The sequence below is a fragment of the Suncus etruscus genome, chromosome 6 (assembly GCF_024139225.1).
Source record: "Suncus etruscus isolate mSunEtr1 chromosome 6, mSunEtr1.pri.cur, whole genome shotgun sequence".
NCBI lineage: Eukaryota > Metazoa > Chordata > Mammalia > Eulipotyphla > Soricidae > Suncus > Suncus etruscus.
The window spans coordinates 26,873,837-26,889,485 of record NC_064853.1 but is presented as its reverse complement, the minus strand read 5'-3'; the positions used below and the strand labels follow the sequence as shown (position 1 = coordinate 26,889,485).

General features: G+C 38.2%; 1 protein-coding gene across 2 annotated transcripts in view; it reads right to left on the bottom strand.

Moving 5' to 3' along the window:
* Positions 1 to 15,649, bottom strand: part of EPS15 (epidermal growth factor receptor pathway substrate 15) — a 169,472-nt gene that overhangs the window by 23,040 nt on the left and 130,783 nt on the right. For both annotated transcript variants that reach the window (XM_049774674.1, XM_049774675.1), the window contains exons 16-20: positions 14,873 to 15,076; positions 11,464 to 11,580; positions 10,828 to 10,918; positions 5,521 to 5,556; positions 4,312 to 4,448 (exon numbers count right to left, since the gene is read on the bottom strand). In XM_049774674.1, the coding sequence (XP_049630631.1) occupies positions 4,312 to 4,448; positions 5,521 to 5,556; positions 10,828 to 10,918; positions 11,464 to 11,580; positions 14,873 to 15,076 (585 nt within the window). The remainder of the gene's footprint in view (positions 1 to 4,311; positions 4,449 to 5,520; positions 5,557 to 10,827; positions 10,919 to 11,463; positions 11,581 to 14,872; positions 15,077 to 15,649) is intronic.

Sequence of the window (15,649 nt, the reverse complement as noted above, 5' to 3'; positions counted from 1 at the left end):
GTTTGAGCTCCACAGCTTCATTTGATAAAACATTGGCATTTCATTTGATAAAATAAGTCTCATTGTTAAAGTCTTTTTTGAGATTACTAACTAAATGGTCCAAATAGTCAATACTATGTTGTATATATTTTTAGGTCTAGAAATGATATTATCTTTAAAAGTTATGTGTTTATCTTCTGGGTATAAAATTAAGATGTGGACTAAATATATTTTGTAATGATCATGTTATTAGAATAGCTGTCACACCATCAGATACTCAGTATTCATTAAGATGACAAAACAGAAACGAACTCAAACATTGATGAAACTAACCAACTGGCACGTTTTTGATCTGCATTACATTAAACATATCTAGCAAGACATTAAAAAATCAATATGCAATTAAAATCCCAGTTAATAACATTGGGTGGGATACTGGTCTTCCCAAACACATCACAACAGGCTACTTTCAGTGATTCCTGAATAATCAGGCAGTTTTGTTGAAGTGAGGTTCCAAAGATGTGGCATTTCTAAGACCTTATGATAACAGAGACCACTAGGGTCACCCTGGCAGTACCCAGGGATCCTCCAGCATCATAAGACCAATACTGTTTGGGGTCCATGTAGTGCTAGGGATCAAATTTAGGTTACGAGCATGACAGGCATGTGCTTTAATTGCAGCACCTTCTGGATCCTGGTTGACGCATTTAGTTCATGGACTAGAGAGAGTACAGTAGATAAGGTGATTGTCTTGTACAGGGCTGACTTGGGTTTGACCCACGAAATTCCAAACACTACTTCCTGAGTGCAGAGCCAAGAGTAAGTCCTGAACACAGCCAGGTATGTAAGTCCTAAACACCCCTCCCCCAACATTTTCGATTGCTTTTACTTAAATAGCTATTCCTTATTAGCATACATCTTATTTGTGTGTGTGTTTGTACATAGGTCTTTAGTAAAATATTATGGAAAGTGCTATTTCTGTAAATAAATGCTAATATTAAGTTTCTCATGATTCTGTTAATCTTATAAATATATTGACTGGGGGCCCGGAGAGATAGCACAGCGGCGTTTGCCTTGCAAGCAGCCGATCCAGGACCAAAGGTGGTTGGTTCGAATCCCGGTGTCCCATATGGTCCCCCATGCCTGCCAGGAGCTGTTTCTGAGCAGACAGCCAGGAGGAACCCCTGAGCACCACCGGGTGTGGCCCGAAAACCAAAAAAAAAAAAAAAAAAATTGACTGTATACCTCAAATAGTACTATATTGAGATTAGTCTGCTACAATTTTATTAGTAAGTCATAGAAAACAGATATATGTACGTTAGTCTTTCACTGATATAGCACAACTTGTTTTATATGTGATTCATAATTCATAAAGATCAGAGGTATAGAATGAGAATTAAAAATTTAAAAACTTAAGTCATTATACTATATATTCGTACTAATGCACATGGACTTCCTGACAATGTGACTCACCTGCCTATCAACACTTTTCTGTTAAATGACAATTATCTTGATTACTGGTCTATTAATAATTTGTATTTTATGTATTTAATTGGTAAAATCATAATAAATTTTACTCTAATCAAAAGTATAAGTGTTTTTCAAATTTTCCCCCTCTCTCTATGGTGTCACCCCCTTTTTAAATTCAGTCACACCTGATACTACTACAGCCACCTGAATCATTCCCCAAGGGGCAGTATTGCCCACTTTGGGAAGTTTTAGTCTAGACTAGTTACAAAAGGGCAAGAGTGGTGTGGAAATACAAAGGTCTTTTTCATGATGAGATGGCATTGACACTTAAACGACAGACAAAACTCTATGCTTGGGTCAGCAATATGCTGCCTACTAAAAATGGTAGTGCCTAGTGTCTACGTGATGATGAAAAGGGGAGTGAGGACGGGTTGGAGGCAATGAGGTGCTGGGGTTAGAATTTGGGACATTATATATTCCAAGTCCAAAGATTTTTATTTTATTTAATTAAAAATTATTATTAAGGGGCTGAAGTGGTGGCACAAGTGGTAGGGCATTTGCCTTACACACACTAACCTAGGATTGACTTGGGTCCCCCAAGCCAGGAGCGATTTCTAAGCGCATAGCCAGGAGTAACCCCTGAGCATCACCGGGTATGGCCCAAAATTAAACAAACAAAAAATTATTACTAAAGCATGATGATTTACAAAGTTATTCATACTAAAGTTTCAATAATGTTCAACACAAATCCCACCACCAGCACAATTTTCCGCCACTAATGTCCCAGGTTCCCTCCTTCCCACCTGCCTGGCTTTTAGGTACATTTTAAGTTGGTAATGAAACTTAATTTAAGTCTCATGCTTACAGCTTTGTTGGCTCTGTGGTATAGATATATACATATACTTCATATATGATATGCTGAGGCTACTAAAGTTTGGCCCTGCTAGCACCCATTTGCCTCTTACTTCCCTCCTTGAAAATTTTTACTTACCTGTTCCTCTCATTTCTAGAATCTAGTCAAGGGTAATCTAGATCCCCATTTTAATTTTGTTTTTAAAACATCCAGGTCATTAAAAACCTAGTCACATTATTTATGCTAACTTTTTTTGGTTCCAGTATCATTATTAGAGGAATATCAGTACACACTTTCCAAGACTAACAAAAAATAATATACAACAAATGATAAGTATCTGAATCATAAAAAGTGCCTATTGTAATGGGACTGTTGTAGTAATTGTACTTTTTTTTTTTTTGGGTCACACCTGGCAGCGCTCAGGGGTTACTCCAGGCTCTATGCTCAGAAATTGCTCCTGGCAGGCCCAGGGAACCATATGGGATGCCGAGATTCGAACCACCATCCTTCTGCAAATGCCTTACCTCCATGCTATCTCTTCGGCCCCAACTGTACATATTCTTAGTGGGAATTTATACTTTACAAGATAATAATCTAGATGTCTATAAAATAAAATGACTTAATTTTCTAAAATAGCAATGTTGTAGCTTCTAGTTAACTTACATTATCCTAGTAGTATAAATCAACACGTCTCGGGCTGGAATGATTATACAGTGGATATGGTGTTTGCCTTGCATGAGGCCAATTCAGATTCAATTCATAGCATCCCATATGGTCTCCCCAGAGTACCATCAGGACTAGCTCTTTTTTTTTTTGGTTTTTGGTTCACACCCGGCAGTGCTCAAGGGTTACTCTTGTCTCCAGGCTCAGAAATCGCTCCTGGCAGGCTCAGAAGACCATATGGGATGCTGGGATTCGAACCACTGACCTTCTGCATGCAAGGCAAATGCTTTACCTCCATGTTACCTCTCCAGCCCCAGGAATAACTCTTGAGTGCAGAGCCAGGATTAAGTAACCCCTGAGTATAGGGAGTTTCTGGGTGGTCCCTGGGAAGGAGTGGCCCAAAAACCAAATCAAATATTACCATTAAGAATTATATGTGAGGGCCTGGAGAGATAGCGCAGCGGTGTTTGCCTTGTAAGCAGCGGATCCAGGACCTAAGGTGGTTGGTTCGAATCCCGGTGTCCCATATGGTCCCCTGCCATATCCCTGCCAGGAGCTATTTCTGAGCAGACAGCCAGGAGTAACCCCTGAGCAATGCAGGGTGTGGCCCAAAAACCAAAAAAAAAAAAAAAAAAAAAAAAAAAAGAACTACATGTGATTGGTTTCAATAACTTGTGTTTGGTATTTCTCAATGAGGTAGAACCTGATCCTTTAAAGAATAAACTTATTTCTGGATGACAAAAGTAATTATTATTATTATTACTGGTTTTTTAGTTTTTGGGCTACACCTGGCAGTACTCAGGGGTTACTCCTGAAATTGCTCAGAAATCGGTCCTGGCAGGCTCGGAAGACCATATGAGATGTAGGGGAACGAACCCGGATCCATCCTGGATTTGGCAGCCTGCATGGCAAATGCCCTACCACTGTGCTATTGCTCTAGCCCTGACCAAAGTAATTATAATCAATACTAGTGGGTAATCAACTTGTGAAATAACAGTTTGAATAAAAAACTAAGTAGGCTACAATAAAGCTGAACTTTTTTACATAGTTCAAGAAAAGTAATTTGAAAGGAATCTTTTTTTTTTTTTTTGGTTTTTTGGGCCACACCCGGTGGCGCTCAGGGGTTACTCCTGGCTGTCTGCTCAGAAATAGCTCCTGGCAGGCACGGGGGACCATATGGGACACCGAGATTTGAACCAACCACCTTTGGTCCTGGATCAGCTGCTTGCAAGGCAAAAGCCGCTGTGCTATCTCTCCGGGCCCGAAAGGAATCTTTTATCATTGTATATTTCAAGAAACTCACTTAAATTAATTATCCATTTAACGACTTTTAACTTCCCACTTACCGAAGTAGTACTGCTACTGCTGGCTGCACTGAAAGGGTCAGAACTTGAAGTGGCAAAAGGATCTGTAGAAGACTGCTTGAAGAAACAGTCAGATGCAAATGGATCTGAACCCTTGAAAGGATCACCTCCAAATGGATCTAAGAAAACACATATGAGACTAAAAATTATTACACTAAATTTCCTGAACACAAAGGCATAATAATTGGCTTATGTAATAGACATTTTAAATTCCTGCAAAATCTATGATTGGCACTTTGCATCATGGTTTCTGATCATTTTAAAAGCATAAACAGTGAGTATTTAGTTAAATTTTTTTTTTTTTTTTTTGGTTTTTGGGCCACACCATGTGACGCTCAGGGGTTACTCCTGGCTATGCGCTCAGAAGTCGCTCCTGGCTTGGGGGACCATATGGGATGCCGGGGGATCGAACCGTGGTCCGTCCTAGGCTAGCGCAGTAAGGCAGGCACCTTACCTTTAGCGCCACCGCCCGGCCCCAAATTTAATTAACATTCTTTCCACTTGTTCATCTTTCGCGCAAAGTAAATTAGTAATTCCAACACTTAATATACAAACATAAAGAACATGCTAGCTTAAATAAGTCCTCTAAGCTCATGATCTAATTTTGTTAAGTAATCAAAGACTCCTTTATGGTTTTGATAAAAGATACAATGTCTTTCACCTAATGAACTTACTTTTCTTAATTTTAAGTGACTCAATTTAAAAACTTTTATTCTAGGTTATCATAAAACTAATGGCACATAAAACTTGCTCTATTTTAATAAAATAAAACTCCTAACTTTTAAAGTGTCTGATATTTGGTAATTTGATCTTTCCTTCCCCCACTCATTTAAGTAATCTATAATCTTAGAAAGAACAAAAATCCTATGTCCTGTAGTAGCATGTATCATTAAATTCATCTAAATCTCGATGTAAATACTTTAAAAGCACATATAAGGAATAGTTTCCTTTTTCCAAGCAAAACCTAATTAATATTTACTAAGAAAATTCACAAGATACTATCATCATCTTTTTGAAAATACTGGGTAAATACAGTATACTAATGAGGCCCTACATAAGTTTCAAAACTAAGTAAAAAGTCCTTTTTACTTATATAAACCCAACTGGGCTCTCTTATTCTTGAATAGAACATAAACTCCTAATTCAGTAGACTCAAATAAAAACTACAATGAACCTCAATAAAATACTTACCGATTTTCCCAAAAGGATCATCCTTAAAAGGATCACCTGTGAAAAAATAAGTGAGCATAAATCAAAATAACAGTATTTATTATTATGGTACATTAAAGGATAATTTTAAAACGAAAGAAAAATTCTTTAAGGCAAAGAGTTTTTTTATTAGTTCTATTTCAAAGTATGGCATCCACCATGAGGAACTACTTAAAATAATAAACTAATAAAAGCAGAATAGAAACATATAAAAGAGTCAACTATGTTTCCTTTTGTTCACAAAGTAAAGTTAAGAAAATAGGCAAGGATTGTACTGAAAAATCTCTACTTATCACCAAAAGACTGAAAGAGTACTACCATGGTTACTTTAGAAACTAAGATACTTCATTGAAATTTAAAAAAAAATTCTTAGGTGTACAGAGATTAAGACCCTGTATGCAGCTGATCCCTGTTCAATTCCAGGCACATGGGGCAAAAAAAAAAAAAAAAAAAAAACCCTAAACAAATTTTTTTTTTTGGTTTTTGAGTCACACCCGGAAGCGCTTTGGAGTTACTCCTGGCTCTAAGCTTAGAAATCACTCCTGACAGGCTCAGGGGACCATATGGGATGCCAGGGTTCAAACCACCGTCCTTCTGCATGCAGAACAAACACCTTACCTCCATGCTATCTCTTTGGCCCCCTAAACAAATTTTTTTAAGAATAAATTATATCCTTATATGTCAAAAATTAAATCAAAATGGATCAAAGACATAAATAACTAAAACTATTGAGGCTCTTGGAAGAACACGTAGATGAAATGATAAACTTTGGGAAACAGTCTATCTTAGCTATGATAACAAAGCATAAATAAGAAAAAAATAAATTGAATATAAAAATTAATACAGAAAACGGGCCAGAGAGATAGCACAGTGGCGTTTGCCTTGCAAGCAGCTGATCCAAGACCTAAGGTGGTTGGTTCGAATCCCGGCGTCCAATATGGTCCCCTGTGCCTGCCAGGAGCTATTTCTGAGCAGACAGCCAGGAGTAACCCCTGAGCACCGTCGGGTGTGGCCCAAAAACCAAAATAAATAAATAAATAAAAAAATACAGAAAACAATAAGGAATCTGTGAATAAAATTAAATAAGAAAGTTGTACTTACAAGTCAACAATAAAGACTAGATTTTACAAGTCACCAACAAGAAAATAAATAATAAAAACATAATAAGACAAACATTAAAAAAGTCTAATGATCTGAATAAACATTTGTCCAAAGAAGATAGATGACTAATAAGCACATAAAATAAAGCTCAGAAATAGGTGCTAGAGAGATGTACAGAGAGAATAGGGTGCTTTGTCTTATATGTGACTGACTCAGGTTTGTCCCCCAATTTCCCATAAGGTTCACCAAACCTAGAAGGAGTGATTCCTGAGTGCATAGCCTGGACTAACCCAAGTATCATTGGGTGTGGCCCAAAACCAAACATGCAAAAAAAAAAAAAAAAAAGTTCAAAATTAGGGAAACAGAAATCAAAGCCACAATTAGAAACCATGTGCTATTATTTAAAGGATAATAACAAGTGTTGGTGAGACTATCAAGAAAATTCAACCTGGGGCCTGAGTAATAAATAGCACATAGGTAGAGTGTTTGCTTTGCATGAAGATGACCCAGGATGGACCCAGGTTCAATTCCTGGCATCCCACATTCTCAAGCCTTCCAGGAGAGGTTTTTTTTTTGGGGGGTGGGGGTTTTCAGCCACACCAGGTGATGCTCAGGAATTACTCCTGACTATGCGCTCAAAAATCATTCCTGGCTTTGGGGACCATATGGGACACCGGGGAATTGAACCGTGGTCTGTCCTAGGCTAGCATGCACAAAGCAGATGCCTTACAGGTAGCACCACTGCTCCAGCCCCCCAGGATCGATTTCTGAGTGCAGAGGTAGGAGTAACCCCTGAGTACCACTGGGTGTGGCCCCCCAAACCAAAAACAAACAAACAAACAAACACAAACACACCACAACCTACCTAGCACTGCTGGTGGGAAGTAAAATAATATAGACACTTCAGTCATTCCTCAAACGATAAATAATAAGAGTTTTGATATGAGGTGATATAGACCCAGAAGACATGAAACCATAAATCCATAGAAAAACAGTATATGAATAATTTTAGCATCATTATTAATAATAGCAAAAATAAAATAGGGAAAATAACATCTTAGTTCATCAACCGATATTAAGTTAAATAAGACATATCCATTAATAGAAAGGAATGAAGTTCAGAGACAGAACATGAATGAATCTTGAAAATATATGCTAAGTGAAAGAAGTCAGGTACAAAAGAACACATACCGTATAATTCCATAAATAAGCATATCTACAGAGATTAAAAAGGAGATTAATGGTTGCCTAGAGCTAGGGGTTAGAGGATGAAAAGCGATTCCAAAGTTGCACAGAATTATTTTATAGAGGGTTTAAAAATGTTTCAAAATTAAGTTGTGTGATGATCACACAACTTCCTGCATATTCAAAATTATACAATTGTGTAATTTAGGTGTAAATTTGTTATTTTAATACTTCACATATCTAAGAGTTCTAATATTTAGGCTAATATTTATTTCTGATATGACTATAAACACGTTATTTATATTTATAAAATTACTTTAAATACTGTGGTTATAAAATTGTTCATGATTGCATTTCAGTCATACAATGCCCAACACCCTTCACCAGTGCTCATTTCCCACCACCAATGTCCCCCGTTTCCTTTCCACCTGCTCTCACTCTACCTCTTGCCTGCCTCTGGGGTGGGCATCTTAACCCACCTTTCTTTGCTTTTTTTTTTTTTTTTTTTTTTTGGTTTTTGGGTCACACCCGGCATTGCTCAGGGGTCACTCCTGGCTGTCTGCTCAGAAATAGCTCCTGGCAGGCACGGGGGACCATATGGGACACCAGGATTCAAACCAACCACCTTTGGTCCTGGATTGGCCGTTTGCAAGGCAAACACCGCTGTGCTATCTCTCCGGGCCCTTCTTTGCTTTTTTTGACACTGTGATTTGCACTATTGCTAATGAAGGGGTACCATGCATATCACTTTATTCCCTTTCAGCACTCAGTTCTTGTCCAGAGAGATCAATTCCAACTACCATTGTCACAACTATTCACTACCTAACTTCTTTCACAACCCTTTGTAGCAAGCTTCCTACTATGGACTGATCCTCGTGATCCTCATCTCTATTGTCTCTGGATATTATTACCACACTATCTTTTATTTTTCTTATATCCCACAAATGAGTGAAATTGCTCTGTCTATCCCTCTTCTAACTCCTTTAACTCAGTATAATAATCTCCATATCCATCCATATATAAGTGAATTTCATAATTTCAATTTTTCCCAACAGCTGCGCAGTATTTCACTGTATAGATGTACTACATTTCTTTAGCCACTCAACTGTTATTGGGCACCTGGGTTGTTTCCAGATTCTGGCTATTGTAAATAGTGCTGTGATTAATGTAGGGCATTTTTGTATTGTGTTTCTGTGTTCCTAGGGTAAATCCCTAGGAGTGGTATTGCTGGATCATATGGAAGCTCAATTTCTAGTTATTTGAGGAATATCCATATTGTTTTCCAAAAAGGCTTATCAGTCTGCATTTCCACCAGAAATGAATAAAAATCCTTTCTTCCCACATCAGCACTAGGACTGGTTGTTTTTGTTCTTTGTGATGTGTGACAGTCTCTATGGTGTGAGATGATACCTTATTGTTTTGATTTGCATCTCCTGATGATATGGAGCATTTTTTTCATGTGTCTTTTGGCCATCTGAGTTTCTTCTTTGAGAAAATGTTCATTTCTTCTCCCCATTTTGGGGATGGGTTATTAGATTTTTTTTCTTGTTAAGTCCCTTGTATATCTCCCCTTATCTGATGGGTATTGAGTGAATCTTTTCTCCCATTCCATGGGCAGTCTTTGTATCCTCATTACTGTTTGCTTTGAGGTGCAGAAACTTCTCAGTTCAATGTAGTCCCATTTGTTTATCTTTGTTTCCACTTGCTTGGCCAGTGGTGTTTTATCCTTGAAGATGCCTTTAGCATCAATGTCATTTTCCTCCATGTACCTTATGCTTTCAGCAATATTATCAAGGTCTTTAATTCATTTTACTCTGACCTTTATAAGCACATTATTTTATTTCGTAAGCTTCCCACCTTGATTATATATTTACTTTTTGGTTTCTGTGACACACTCAGCAGTGCTCAAGGCATACAACTGGCTCTGTACTCAGTGATTACTCTTGATAAAGCTTAGAGGACCATATAGATGCTGGTAATTAGAATCCATCCCTGGCACATGCAAGGAAAATGCCCGGTTCATTGTAATATCTCTCCATTTCTAGTTTCCCATCTTTAAAATATAATTTAATCTTGGAAAAAATATAAAAGCTTCCCACCTTTAAAATACAATATAATTTTAGGGGCCAGAGTGATAGCACAGCAGGTAGGGTTTTGTCTTGCATGCAGTCAATCTGGGTTTGATCCCTGGCATCCCATATGTTCCCCCGAGCCTGCCAAAAGTGATTTCTGAGCACAGGACCAGGAGTAACCCCCTGACTGCCCTGGGTGTGGCCCAACCCCACCTATTACAATATAATTTTAGAAATAAAATGTAAAAAGTGCTTTGAGACAAGCAGTATTATAACATTTTACATTGTCATCAGATATTTTAATTTATTAAATTAAATTTAATTTCTTTAATATGACTGTAGTCTCCATAAAGCCAGAGAGGCCGCTGATAGTGTCTACTATTTTAAAAGTGTGATTCTGAAACTTTTGGCAACTGTTAGTTGACTTACAAGTACCCAATTTCCTTTTCCAGCCCATACATTGATTTCTTTTGATTATTATTTTGAAGAAGAAACACATTATTTTTTGTTTGTTTGTTTGTTTTGGGGTCACACCTGAAGGCGCTCAGGGGTTACTTCTAGCTCTGCACTCAGAATTCGCTCCTAGCAGGCTCAGGGGACCATATGTGATACCAGATTTAAACTGAGGTCCATCCTGTATTGGCCGTGTGCAAGGCAAACACCTTACCTCTGTGCTATCGCTCTGACCCCAAAACACAATTCTTTATCAGGCATTCTTAAATATTATCAATGCAAAGTCACAGGATTTAGTTCCCTGAAGACAAAAAAATGCCATCAAATCTAGCATTTTAAATCTCTATTCCTTACTCCTTTCTACCTCTGTTATAACATGTAGGCTCTCAAAACTGAAGCCCTACTTTTTATAAAGCCAGTATTCTTAAGAGATGTTTTGTGGGTTGGTAGATATGTGATATAAAATATGAATACTTACTGCCAACAAAAGGATCAGACTGAAAAAAATCCAAGTTTGAATCAGCAACTGGATCAGTCAGTGAACTTGATTCTACATTAAATGGATCGTCCTAAAATGATTTCAAATTAAAAAAAAAAACATTGTTTCAGGAATCACAGTTTTTAAAGATGTTTTAAAATAAAATAAAATGTTCTGAAAATGGAACTGGTGTTAATATAACAAATATTTCTGCAATTGTAAATCAGTTTTTTTTTCCTTAGCCTGGTACCAAGAAAAACCAATAATAAGAACACTTATAAAAATACTCATTAAAGGGCTGGAGAGATAGCATGGAGGTGGGGCATTTTTGCCTTGCATGCAGAAGGAAGGTGATTTGAATCCTGGCATCCCATATAGTCCCCCGAGTCTACTAGGAAAGATTTCTGAACATAGAGCCAGGAGTAACCCCTGAGCGCTGCTGCTGTGTGACCCCCCCCAAAAAAAAAATTCAAAACAAACAAAAATATTCATTAAAATTTTTGTTTTTTTTGCTTTGGGAGCTCAGGGGACCATATGTGTCCCAGAAATTGAAACTGGGTTGGCCACATACAAGGCAAGTCTTACAACCTGATATTACCTCTTTCATTCCAAACAAAGCATTTTTTTTTTTTTTACCTCTTTTGACTGTCTTTCATTGTTAAAATCAGGACAAATGTTTTCATTAACAGCTTCCGTCATCACTTCATTTTCATCGGTCACCCCAATAGGCGGTATTTCGGGACTATTTCTTGCCTACAAGACAATGTTACAATGAACTAACAATATAATTTCTATTTGGTAGAGTAAACTAACAAACAACCAAATATTACTAAATTTTTTAAAAAAGAAATCAGAACTTTTTCATGAAATAGCTTACCCTAAAATTTTTTCATAGAAAAATAGCATCACTAAGCACTCAAGTCATTCAAACTAGAAAACTAGGTCATCTGAAACCATTTCCCTTTGATCAATCTCCATAAACTAATAAGCCTCTAAGTCTTGCAAAGTCTACCTTCTCTCTCTTTCTCAAATCTTCCCTATTCTCCATTTCAGTTTCATCATTTTGGTCCTAATTACTGTAATAACATTCCTACTGCCTTCCTGACTCTAACATGTGACCTTCTGATCTGTACTTATAGTAGTCAAAATCATAGATTTAAAATGTAAATCAGATCATGATCCTTCTGGGAAAAAAAAATCCTTCAAAATGATTTCTAATTGCATTCTGAATTTAAAACCATTAAGTAAAAAGGCTTAAGAACTGGCAAGATCGGGGCCGGAGAGATAGCATGGAGGTAAAGCATTTGCCTTTCAAGCAGAAGGTCGGTGGTTCGAATCCCGGTTTCCCATATGGTCCCCCGAGCCTGCCAGGAGCAACTTCTGAGCATAGAGCCAGGAGTAACCCCTGAGCGCTGCTGGGTGTGACCCAAAAACCAAAAACCAAAACCCCAAAAAAAAAAAAAAAACTGGCAAGATCAATTTCACTTCATATTATCACCATTTTTTGAACAAAACCCTACTAATTTGCCTTTTGTGCTTGAAAGAATAATGTATTTACATCACCTAAGTTAAATTAAGCCTGTCAAATAAATACATATGTATTTTAGTTTTGGGACTACATTCACTCCTGGCAGGCACAGGAGATCATATGTGATGCCAGGGAATCAATCAGCAGTCTGCAAAGCAAGTGCTCTAGCCACTATACTATCACTCTGGACCCCAAATATTTATTTTTACTACCCTTTTTGTTTGCTTTTGGGCCACACCCAGCAGCATTCAGGTGTTACTCTTGACTCTGTGCTCAGGAATCACTGCTGGTAGACTCAGGGGACCATATGGGATGTTGGGGATCTAACCAGGTTCGGATGAGTGCAAGGCAAACACCTTCCTGTGCTATCGATAGTTGTGCAATAGTTCCAGTCTTAATTTTTATTTTTTTTAAACTTTATTTATTGATTGGTTTTTGGGCCACACCCAGCAGTACTCAGGGGTTACTCCTGGCTCTGTACTCAGAAATAGGCCCCAACAGGCTGGGGGACCATATGGGATGCAGGATATCAAACTGGGTTCCTCTTGGGTTGGCCATATGCAAGGCAAAAGCCCTACCGGTGTGCTATCTCTCTGGCCCCCAGTCCTGATTTTTAATACTTCTTTTTATTGGGGACGGGGGCGCACCTGGCAGTGCTCAGGGGTTACTCTAGATCTGTGCTCAAAAATTGCTCCTGGCAGCCTTGAGGTACTATATGGGATGCTGGGAATCAAACCTGGCTCCATCCTGGATTAGCTTCATGCAAGGAAAACGTCCTACTCTTGTGTTATCTCTCTGGCCCCATGATTTTTAATACTTCTTTTGTTTTTGTTTTTTTGGTTTTTGGGTCACACCCAGCAGTGCTCAGGGGTTACTCCTGGCTCTACGCTCAGGAATCGCTCCTGACAGGCTCGGGGGACTATATGGGATGCTGGGATCGAACCACCGTCCTTGTGCATGCAAGGCAAATGCCTTACCTCCATGCAATCTCTCCGGCTCTGATTTTTAATACTTTTAAAGTTGTATTCTTTAACCTCTCCTGTATTATTTGCCAAGTGTAGCCTCTTACACAGACCATTCCAACAGTCTCTATATCTTTATGTATCTAACTCAATGTATGACACTCTCAATCTATTTCTCATATTTTCTAAAAGGGAAAGAGAATGTTATTTTTTGCTTCTTGGCTACTCACTTCAATAAGGTAAGATACCCCAGAGCTTCAAGATGATTTGAAATTTTTAATTTCTAGCACTTACTGACAAAAAGTGTTCATTATTTATCCAGGTGCACATCAAAATCACTCAAGGATTTTGTATGTATCTGATTCCGTCCTAAAAACTCTAGTTCTGCAAGTTTAAATGATGTGAGGACACTGACATTTTGACCAAGTTAGCAGAGACACTTGCAAATAACAAGAGAGAGCATCATCCAATAATACTCTTCCAGATCACAATAGAGCCCTCAAAAATATCTCAAGACACTGGCAGCATGTTTTCTCCCATTTCAAACCTATGCTGATGCTGGTTTGTTTTCTGCTGAAATGTACCATCCTCTGCTTAACTAGTCTTATTCAAAACCCACTTGTAAAATAAACCCTACAAAATCACAGAACCCTCCCAATGGGCCTACTTGAATATCCCATGCTTCCTTTCTCACAGTCCTCAACAATGTTCTATTTCTAGATTGTATGGTGCAAAGGCAAGGTTGAAGGTATTTGAACTTACATAGGTCTTTGTAGCTCACATAGCTACATCTGTAGAACACAGCTGCCCTCTTGCACATAGCTGAAGTTCTCAAATTAATTGAGAAATAAAGTACCTTCACCATTATAAAATAATGGTTTCTAATTTTAGGCGAAAGAACATAACTGTTTATATATTTTTTTTTAATTTTTTTTTTTTTTAGTTTTTGGGTCACACCCGGCGGTGCTCAGGGTTACTCCTGGCTGTCTGCTCAGAAATAGCTACTGGCAGGCACGGGGGACCATATGGGACACCGGGATTCGAACCAACCACTTTTGGTCCTGGACCGGCTGCTTGCAAGGCAAACGCCGCTGTGCTATCTCTCCGGGCCCAACTGTTTATATTTTTAAAAGTTACCATCTACAGAACTCACACTTTGACAATATACTCTATAATAGATTAGCTAAAATTGTATTTTCATTGTAATCAGAACCTTTAGGGCAGTACCTCTATGTTATTAAAAGAAAACCTCAACTATCCTTAGATAAGGCAAGGTCACATATTTATATTAAGTATGATACAAATAAAAGTTTTTTTCCTGAATTTGATTATGAAGATCATGTTTTGTTTTGTTTTTTGGTTTTTGGGTCACAGCCAGCAGCGCTCAGGAATTACTCCTGGCTCTGTGCTCAGAAATCACTCCTGGCAGGCACAAGGGACCATATGGGATCCCGAGTTTTGAACCACCGTTTGTCCTGGGTGGGCTGTGTGCAAGACAAATGCCCTACAACTGTGCTATCTCTCTGGCTCAAGATCATAGAAACATTAAACTTACTGGAGACTCCTGCTGTATGGGTTCAGTGTCGAAGGTGCTCTGGTTTTCCGCATGCTCATTAAGGTTGGCTGCTTCACTGCTGCTGGTGCTGAGGCTACAATAATCCACAGCACCATTTACAAGAATGCTGTGCGGACTACTACACCAGTTTAATTGAGCATTGTGGTTTTCTAGGTCTTTCATTTCCATGAGTTTCATTTGCATCTGTAAACAAAATACAAAACAGATTTTATTACTAGAAAGACATATAACACAAAAATGGCTATTCCCTAAAACTTTGTCAATGACTAATTTACTTTATTTGGTGGGGGATGACATGGTTAGGGCAATAGGGATCACTGTTTCTACACTCCAGGATCACTCCTGGTAGGGCTTAGGGCAATGCAATACAGGAATTTGAAACACAGATGGTCACATGCAAGTCAGATGCCCTACTAGCTGTACTAGCTTTCAAGTATGTTTGATTTCTTTTTTTTTTTCTTTTTATTTGGGGGTGGGGTGGGTTTCTCAGGCTACTCCTAGCTTTGTGCTCAGAATTTGCTCCTTGCAGGCTTGGGGGACCATATTGGATGCTGAGATTCAAACCAGGGTCCGTCTTGTGTTGGCCACATGCAATGCAAAGGTCTTAAGGCTGTGCTATTGCTCTAGCCCCTATATTTGCTTTCTTTAGAAAAAAATTCCCTTGGAATGCAATATGAATTAGAGAAAATACTTCATTACTCAAATCTAGTAAATTCTCCTCTGGAAATTCACTCATGTGTATGTGTATACATATAC